The 10,037-nt window shown below is 28.1% G+C and overlaps 1 protein-coding gene across 1 annotated transcript; it reads left to right on the forward strand.

The window, feature by feature from the left end:
• The first annotated feature begins 4,879 nt into the window (after positions 1-4,879).
• On the forward strand, positions 4,880-8,246 carry LOC107884578 (transcription initiation factor TFIID subunit 1-like). Its single transcript, XM_016806997.2, has 7 exons — positions 4,880-5,346; positions 5,480-5,605; positions 5,695-5,838; positions 5,937-5,996; positions 6,276-6,535; positions 6,599-6,761; positions 8,051-8,246. The coding sequence occupies exons 1-7, from the start codon at positions 4,896-4,898 to the stop codon at positions 8,158-8,160; spliced, it is 1,314 nt and encodes a 437-aa protein (XP_016662486.1). The 5' UTR covers positions 4,880-4,895; the 3' UTR covers positions 8,161-8,246.
• Positions 8,247-10,037: the final 1,791 nt, after the last annotated feature.

Here is a 10,037-nt window from a genome sequence, read left to right on the forward strand (position 1 = left end):
CAGTGTTTAAATAAATGAGTGTTATTTGTGTTTAAAAGAACATTTTTTGAAACTATTTGTCGCTCCAAAATTATGCCAATTTTATAGCCTTGCAATTTGCTTCTTGTAAGTCTGTTACGTTACATTTTATTGGGAATTCGTTGCAGTTCAGGAGGTGCGAAATTGTATGGGCTTCTCCGCATACACAGTTCGTGTCTTAATTTCTATCGCTTATTCCCCATTTTTTTTAGAATCTCCCCCGAACGTCCAACTCCTGTGCGTAGGTGATTTAGTGTTCTCCAGACCATTCATTTGTTGTTATGTCCTGGGGATAACTTCTCTTCGACTTTTTGCTTGCTCTCTACCTCCCATAACTTTAATCTTTATGTCTGTGGGTCATCTTCTAATTTCTTCGTGCATTTTAGAAAGCGCTTTCTTGATTTTAGTCGGAAACCCTCCACTTGTGTGTTATACATCGGGTTCCTTTCATCCGTGATCTGTTTAGTTCGTTCTATGTCACTTGCAATTTGTCTGCGTGGCGCTATTCCTGCTAGAGGGTATAGTTTGTCTAGTGGTGTTAGTTTTAAGCATCCTGTTATAATGCGTACCGTTTCATTTAAAGCAGTATCAATTTGTTTAGTGTGTGTTGATCTGCCCCACACCGGGCATGCATATTCAGCCACCGAGAAACATAGAGCTAGTGTAGAGATTTTAACTGTTTCTGGATGAACTCCCCACTTTGAGCTAACCAATTTTCGCAATAGAGTGCTTCTAGCGCATATTTTCCGTTTGAAGGCAACACAGTGTTCTTTAAAATTGAGTGATCTATCAAGGGTAACGCCTAAATATTTAGGGTTAGGAGTGTGTTCTAACTTAACTCCTTCCCAGGTTATGTCCAGCTTTCTAGACGCTAGTTTGTTCTTCAGATGGAACGCACATATTTGAGTTTTCGTCGGGTAGGTTTCAGCTTCATGTTTTGGTAATATTTTGTCATAGTTTTAAGTGAGGCCTCTAGTTTAGATTCTACTCCTTCAAAGTTGTTATCTTGAACTGCTATTGCTGTGTCATCGGAATAGATAAAGTGCCTGGCGCCTGGAGTGATCGGTTGATCGTTCGAATAGATATTGAATGGGATTGGGGCCAGCACACTACCTTGTGGAAGACCATTTTTTTTGTCTTCTCCATCTACTTTTGTTGCTTCCTAGAGTTACGTAGAATCTTCTATGTTGGAGTAGTGCCTTTATTATCTGCATAAAAACTTTGTCTTTAGTTAGGTTGTAGATTTTATCTAATAAAATCCTATGGCTGACCGTATCATAGGCTGCTGTCAGGTCTATAAGGGCTACTCAAGTGTTATTTTACTTTTCAAAACCATTTTCAATAAACTGGGTCATATTTGGTATTTGCCCTGTGCATGATTTACCTTTCCTGAAGCCTGTTTGTTCTTGTATCAATTTTTCGTCAATATGTCTTACTATGCGGTTGTGAAACCATTCTTTCGAAGGCTTCCCAAGTAACACCGGATATTCATAGGATTGTCTGTCAGTCTTCTTTTTCGTTTGTTCTATTAATAATAGATTTAAATATGATATAAATTATTCTTTGGACGATGGTTTGCAATTATTTTTAATCATAATAATCTATGTGTATTCAAGTAATCTTTCAAAAGATTATTCAATATGGAATATTCATATATATTATGGTATAGCTCATTTAATGAATATTCCAGAGAATATCCATCAGGTCATAATATATTAATATTCGTTTTTTATTAATTGTTTTTAATTATACAATGAATAATCCAAAAAGCATAATCTTTGATACGTATCTAATGGGGAATATTCTATGAATAGTAATCTATTATTCGTTATCTTTAAAATATAGTTCGAATTAAACGACCCGGGATTCCCAATTTGACCGAAATAATGTGCTATCTGCGCCCGTGCGTATGTGTGTGTGTACTTGTGATTATTACTGATTTGCCAGTTGCTGTTAGGTTAGTCTTGTTGTTAACGTCGTCACGTCGAAAATATTTCGTTTTAAGTTTTAACAAGTGGCAAGTGCTTTAAGTGCCCTTTTGAATAATATAAAGTAGTATAAAGTCTGTCGTATTATAGTCAGTAGGTACGTAACGTAACCTACGCTGGAACCTGAGGTGAATAATTCAGTAATTATTACTCCGAGCTAATTGTGCCCTTTATAGTCGTTGTTGCGACTTCCATTATTATATTATACTGGTGCGTGGTAAGTTATTTTAATTTATTTTAATTACATTTATTATTAATTAATCAGTAAAGCTTAGATGTTTATGGTTAGGTATTGCTTAGCTTTTTTCTATTAGTTACTTATGCCAAGGTAGGTAGGTAGGCAAGGTAGGTAGGTACCTATATAATTTTATATATTTTAGATAATTAGATAGCTAAATTATATATCCATATTCATAAGTATAAATTATAGTTGTATTATTGGTATTATTTATTTTAAGTTATATTATTATGGATAATTCCAGAAAAGGTTCCAGAAAAAAAATTAGTTTATCAAAATCTCAATTTAATAAAAAAATAAGACAGCAACTTAATTATTTAAACCATTTAAGAAAAAACAATAATAATGCAGCATCTGTTACTTTACCTGTTAGTAGCAATACAAGTTCAAGTACACAGACTCAAATTAATGTTGAAGATACATTTATATCTAATGATACCCCGAATGATACACTCATTGAAAAAAATGATGTTATTCCAGTTAGTATTTCATCTCAAATTTCTTCAGAAAATAGTAATTGTCAAACATTGTCCTTGTTTGGTGAATCTAATTCTTCTACTTCATTAAAAAATCTTAACTTGAATAACCATAGCGCTAACTGTGAGAAAATATCAACAAATTCACTTCTATCAATAACTGATCAATTAAGAGAGTGGGCTGTTAGGAATAGAATAACTCATACAGCATTAGGTGAATTATTAGCGATTCAAAGGCAAATACCAGAATTCAAAAATGTTCCAAAAGATCCTAGATCATTTTTACAGACTCCGAGAGAAACAATTTTGCGCGACGTTTATCCCGGAAAATATTATCATTTTGGGTTGGATAGTGGTATTAATAATATGTTAAAAAATATAAACTATTCTGATATTCCTGATACTATAAATGTTTCTATTAATATTGATGGGCTCCCACTCAGTAAGTCTTCTTCAAGTCAAGTTTACCCAATATTGTGTTTAATAAATAATGTTAATGTATTACTTTTAAATATTTTTTGTGTGGGTATTTATCACGGTTATGAAAAACCATCGGACTTCAATGAATTTTTGAGAGAGTTTGTAGATGAAGCTATTACATTGACATTGAATGGTATAAGTATTGCTGGTAATCATTACAATTTCAAAATTAGTATGTTTTTGTTTGATGCTGTTGCTAAGGCAAGTGTTTTATTTATAAAAGGCCACAGTGGATATTCATCTTGTTCCAAATGCACACAAGAAGGAGAATATATACATTCTGTTTGTTTTCCTGAAATCGAATTTATCAAAAGAACCGATAGTGATTTTATAAATCAAATTGATGCAGATCATCATACTGGTCGTACAATTTTAGAAAAGATTCCAAACATAGGTCTCGTGACAGAAGTTCCCCTTGATTACATGCATTTAATTTGTCTAGGAGTTGTAAAAAAGTTGCTAGTTTCTACTTGGTGTTTTGGACCACCACCGCATAAGTTACCAGCTAGAATTGTAAAGGACATATCCGATTCTCTAATAAATTTAGTTCAGTATATTCCCTGTGAATTTGTTAGGAAACCTAGGGCTCTCAGAGAAGCTAAACGTTTTAAAGCCACTGAATTACGGCAATTTATTTTATATACTGGTGTTCTTGTTTTAAAAAATAATTTGGAGAAAAAGAAATATAATCATTTTTTAACTTTACATTTTTCAATTAGTATATTATTATCAGACCAACACATGCAGACTATGACCAATTATGCTGAAGAACTTTTAAAGCATTTTGTTACTTGCACAAAATTAATTTATGGTCCACAATTTATGTCTCACAATTTCCACAATTTATTACATTTAGCTGATGATGCAAGAAAATTTGGTAATCTTAATAATTTTAGTAACTTCTCGTCAGAAAATTATTTGCAAAAAATTAAAAAAATGTTAAGAAAACATAATAATATTTTACCACAAATTGTACGTAGATTATCTGAAATAAATACTTGCAGTGAAGTATTAGCAATTAATAAGATAAAATCAGGTTTCAAGTTAGAAAAAGAACATAGTAGTGGTATTTTAATCAATGATACGTGTGATCCACAGTATAAAGAAGCAGTGTTTTCTAATTTTAAACTTAGTAAAAATGTTCAAGATTCTTGTTGTAAATTGAAATGTTCGACTATTATTGAAATTTCCAATTTTGCATTCAGTAAAACACTTAATCAGCCTGTTGTAATTGGTAAAAAGTATAACAGAACTACAGATTTTTATACCAAACCTTCTCCATCATCACTAATTGGAATTGAATTAGTTGATAATTTAAATGAACATTTTTTATATTGGCCTATAACTCTCATACATCAAAAGTTAATTCGTTTACCATTTAATAATAGTTATGTAGTATTCCCATTACTTCATACTTATGAATGCTAAATAAAAAAATTTCTTTTATATTTATGTATTTTTTTGTGTTACAGGTATATATAAGATATACATATCATATATACAAATGGGCCACAGGAATAGGGATAAAAATATATATATTTTAATATACGTTTTGTCCCTATACCCGTGGCCCACCCTGCAGGTGTTGTATGCATGCATTGTATATTAAATATTGACTTTCTCTATCTTTAAAAAAAACTTGAACATTCAGCTTAAGCATAATTATAATATTTCTTGTTATTTAATTGTAGCAATATGCAGAAATCCGGTTGGTATATAGTAAAATTTATAAATGAAAATACCATTGAAACAATACCAAGTTGCTGGATGGTAAACTTTAATAAATGTTTGTGGCCTACTACGTTATCATTTAGTAAAATAAGTTTGGCTATCAAAAGTTGTCTTAAACCTTCAAAAAATTCAAAAGAATGGAAGTATTGTGAAGTTAAAGTATTAAGTAAAAAGCTATTAACCAATTTTAATGAAGCTTCAAAATTGACCAATAAGTTTTTAACACAATCTTCTACCGAAGCTGAATCATTACCAAAAAAATTTTTAAAAAAACGTAAAAAAAATATCAAAAAAGGAGAGAAGACCAGTAATAATGAAGATTGTTCAGAGCCCTTACAAAATAGCAGTAGCAGTAGCAGCTGCAGCAATTGCGATGAAAGTGATTCAAGCCTTCCATTATTACCAACATTTTCAAGTAATATTAAAGTTTATTTTTCTTATTATATCAAATCATTATTATAAATGCAAAGATAGAATTGGTAGGTGTATTATATTGTTTTAGATTGTATGTTTAATCTATTACATAAAAACAATTGTTATGGTTTTAGAAACTGATGACAAAATACAAACAATTAATGCTGATGAATGTATTTCAACTAATGATGTATGTGAAAAAAATACTGTTAACAATTTGTTTACCCTTGATGTTCATTCATCTCCAGAAGAAAAAACAGGTTACCTTCATTATTTATAAAACACAATATTTTGACAACTAAAAATAATATAAGTTAATTTCATAATATATTATCTTATATTCAAATAGGTAATACAGATAATAATTCTGTGCTTGAGAATTTACTGGCTGGCGATTATAACTGGATAAATAATGTTTCAATGATGAATAATAATTGTGATAATAATGAAGATAACATTATACTAAATTCAAGTGTTCAAATACAAAATAATGGTATGTACTTAATTATTATATGTTTTAAAAAAAAAAAAAGTATTATAACTGTATTAGGTTGTATTAATTTTGTATAAAATATTTGTTTCTATATGTAGATGTAAACACTGATAGTGTAGAAACTATTAACCCGAATTTGATTCAAGAAGATCCAGCAGGTACCTATAATAATGTTTTTAATGAAATAGTTAATTATAATATTGTTTATCATATTGTATTTTAGAAATATATTTACGTACCTATATATACAATATGTACGTTTCAAAGATTTTTGATATATTTAAAAATGTTATTGTTTCTTAACAGATATTATATATAGGTTAGCTGACAATTTGGTATATATTTATAATTTAAAATTTGCATTCAATAATTTTTAAAGTCTAAGTACATACCATTAATACTTATTGATGCTCAATATTTTTAAAATTTGATTATAGAAGTTCAGAAACAAATTATACGTCAATTAGTTACATTAAATGCTAGAAGTAAGGAGCATGGAGAATATTTGCACACAATTATGATGATTTTGAATGACATGCAAGAAAGACAAAAAATATCTACTGATCAACTATCTGCAACATCATCATCTAGCCATGAATTTGAAAAAATTTATGAAACTTTACCAGTATCAAGTGAAGAATCATTAAATATTTTACAAAATGCATTAACTAACAATGACACTTTATATAATAAAACTGTAAGTATTGTTTTTAATTATGTAAATTATAATTTTTAATACAGTCTTGTTATTAAAAAATAGGTAAAAATGTTGTCCTTAATTGGAGGAGGAGATGTTAAGGAGTCGGTGAGGCGTATATTGCGAAAATTAATAACAAATGAATATGCAAAAACATTTAGCTATACTGGTCACAAAAATTCCAAAAATGCATTTAATAAAACCATTTTGTCATCACTACTTATAAGTATGTACCTATTTCATTTATTTTTATTAGGTATACAATTTAATATTTGAATAGGACCAAAAAACATTAAAAGGTCCTTTTTAAATTGAAATAGATATTATATAATATGTGTTGGATTATAATTATTGTAAAGGATACATACCTAGTTTACCCAAAAAAATACATTGCTTTTATAAGCAACTACTGCTTATATTGTGTTAGCTTCAAAGAAACAGGAATAATTAAGTTGATTTCCTAAATTAATAGTAACAAGTATTATTGATATACATATTATATAATATATATCAATCTGTTTTTTTATTTTTAGAAATTTTAATATTTTAGAACTACTCCCCATACTTACCTAGGTACTCAAGTAAAATATAGGCAAATTTAAATTAAACATTAATGTAACAAATGTTAGATTTTTTTTTATAAAACGAACTTGGCAATTGTTGCATATTACATAAATGTACTCTAAATTAAATTATTTGGTACGATCAATGTCTCTAAAAAAGCTGAAATTAAAATTGTGGTTGAATCTATTTCTTATGTTTGATATTATGTAATTTTTATTCGACTTTGTTGATTTGTTCGTACTATTTATGAAATACTAATATTATTTTATATAATATTAGACATTTATACTTAATACATTGTTTAAACAATTAATATTAAGTTACATACATATTAAGTTTTATATTTAATATCTTAATGAAATTATTAATTTCAAAATAAATTTAAACTACTTTAAATGATAACTAAAATAAATTTCTATTTTTGATTAATACAGCTTTTGTCAGACCAGTAGATAATTAGTTATTTTGTTCTATTTATCTGTTGTATATTTAAACTTATTTGAATAATACTAAATATCAATTTTAAAGAATTAAGAAAAAAATTATGAAATTAACAAAACTGTTATACAAAATACTTATTTACTTTAATAATTTATCCTAGAAAAATGTGGAAGTCAAGGAAATTGCATGACAAAAATATATTGTAGTGACTATGTAATAATCCTTATTATACTGGGTTGCATGGACAATCACTAAACATTTAACAAATCAATAGTGAGATAATATGGTCCCTTAATCATGATATTGGTTCCTTACATTTTATTGAACCATTAAATGAATAAATTGTTCATGCAACCCGTCATTAGTATTTTAGTTTATAATTATTTAAATATTGCCCAATAGGTATATGCAATATGTACCTTTAGGCTATATTTAGGTTAAAAATGATTATAAAAATGAAATAATTTTAAAATTTTACTAATAATATAATTCAACTTTGTTTTGTTTTAGAAGCTATACATTCATCTGAACGTTTGGCTGATAAATCAATTAAAGAAATTGAAACAATTGCAAGCATTTGGCTCAGTAAAGCTGGCGAAAGATCAAAAAATAGAAATTAGCATATATTAATATATATTTGTAATATTTATGGATATGCTAACCTGTGGAAATTCTTTGAATGTGAATAATATTTTTTTTAATTAGAGGTTGAATCTTATTTTTAATAAGTAAATATAATATATTAGTATTAATGATATGTCATTTTTTATTCAACTTTGTTTTAACTATTTGTGCTATTTATAATGCTAATATTCAATCATATAATACATTTATACATTTATACCTAAGACATTGTTTAAGTTGTATAAATAATATTTTAATGAAATTACTAATTAACTGTTAAATTGAAATTACTTTTTAATTACCTATATCTAAAATATATTTCTATTTTTTATTAATAAAACTTTTGTCAGACCAGTATAGGTAACTATTTATTTTGTTCTATTTATGTGTTGTATTAAATTTGTTTGAATAATACTAACTACTATTATTATTAAGTACTTATATAAATATGTATTTGTAATATTTATTAAAAATAAAAATAAATACTGTTAAAGATAACATAATATATTGTTTTGATTTATAACATAATGGACATTAATTCAATCAATTATTTAACAAATGTTTTTTACTCAAGTACCTACCTATTTTCATTTTTTGTCTTGTACTACTTTTATTAGTATATTATTGCAAAGTTAATACATACTTTTATAACTTCAACATAAAATTGTATAGTGTTGATATGTGGATATTCTACGAATGTGAATAATAATTTTTTGGGAATATACTTTTACTATCTGGTAAAGAGTATTAGTATTATTCATTTGTTGTCTATTGGTTGCTCAAAGAATATCTATCGGGAGTCTCATTTCAATATTCATTGGTTATTATGATAACAATCAATTACGATTATCCAATAATTATTTAATGAATGATTTAAGACATGATATGGATATTCTCGTAAGAGATTCATAAATTATTCTGAATAATATGATTATTCATAGCATGCCTAAAAGTGGCTCATTTGGCGATATTTTAATATTCCATGCTCATTCATAGGTGATGACATGATAAATGAAGAATAATCTATGCTTATTCCTTACATTCTTTTCGAATATGCTATTAATATCTTATGATTGTCTATGTGTTTGTTGGGTTTGTATAAGTGACTTAGAAGTGATACCGGCCGGAAATTTTTGGGACTTGTTGGTTCTTTACCTGGTTTGAAAAGGGCTATTATGTGAGCTTTTCTCCAAATTTTGGGCTGTTTGTAGGTAGATCTGATTTCATTAAATAGTTCTAGTACCCATTGTTTGGTCTTAGGACCAAATTCTTTAATTTGTTCTACACATAAATCATCCAGTCCAGCGGCTTTCCTATTTTTAAGCATCTCAATGGCTTCGTTTAATTCTTCTATGTTTAATTGCTCTTTAAAGTGTCCATATTCTTCATTTTCAGTCGTGTGTTTTTTCTGAGTTCTCTTGTGGTTTGTTTCCCTCTGACCTTTTCCGTTTAAGAGAAGTCGGTGCGCGATTTGATCTGGTGTGGTTATGTTCTGTGAATTATTTTGCTTTGGATCGTTATTTATTTTCTTCATTAAGCCCCATGCCTTTTGGCTACTGTGTTTCACATTTATGCTTTCTACTAAATTTATCCAATTTGCTCTCCTTTCTGTACCTATTGCTTCTAGCAAAAATTCTCCTTCATTTATGGTTTCATATTCAAAAGGGTCCTTCTCATACATTTCGGTGTATGTATGCATGTGTTCTGTTAGCTCTGAGAAAAGACCCGTTATATATTCTGTTCTGTTCATAGCCCCTTGGGATATTTCTCGATATTCTTTTAATTATATTCACTAAATCCTCGTAATTTTCCGTGGTTGGTGCAAGGTTTGTGATCTCCGAGGCCAGATCTGTACTAAAGTCATTCCAATTAG

The sequence above is a fragment of the Acyrthosiphon pisum genome, chromosome X (assembly GCF_005508785.2).
Source record: "Acyrthosiphon pisum isolate AL4f chromosome X, pea_aphid_22Mar2018_4r6ur, whole genome shotgun sequence".
Taxonomy (NCBI): Eukaryota; Metazoa; Arthropoda; class Insecta; order Hemiptera; family Aphididae; genus Acyrthosiphon; species Acyrthosiphon pisum.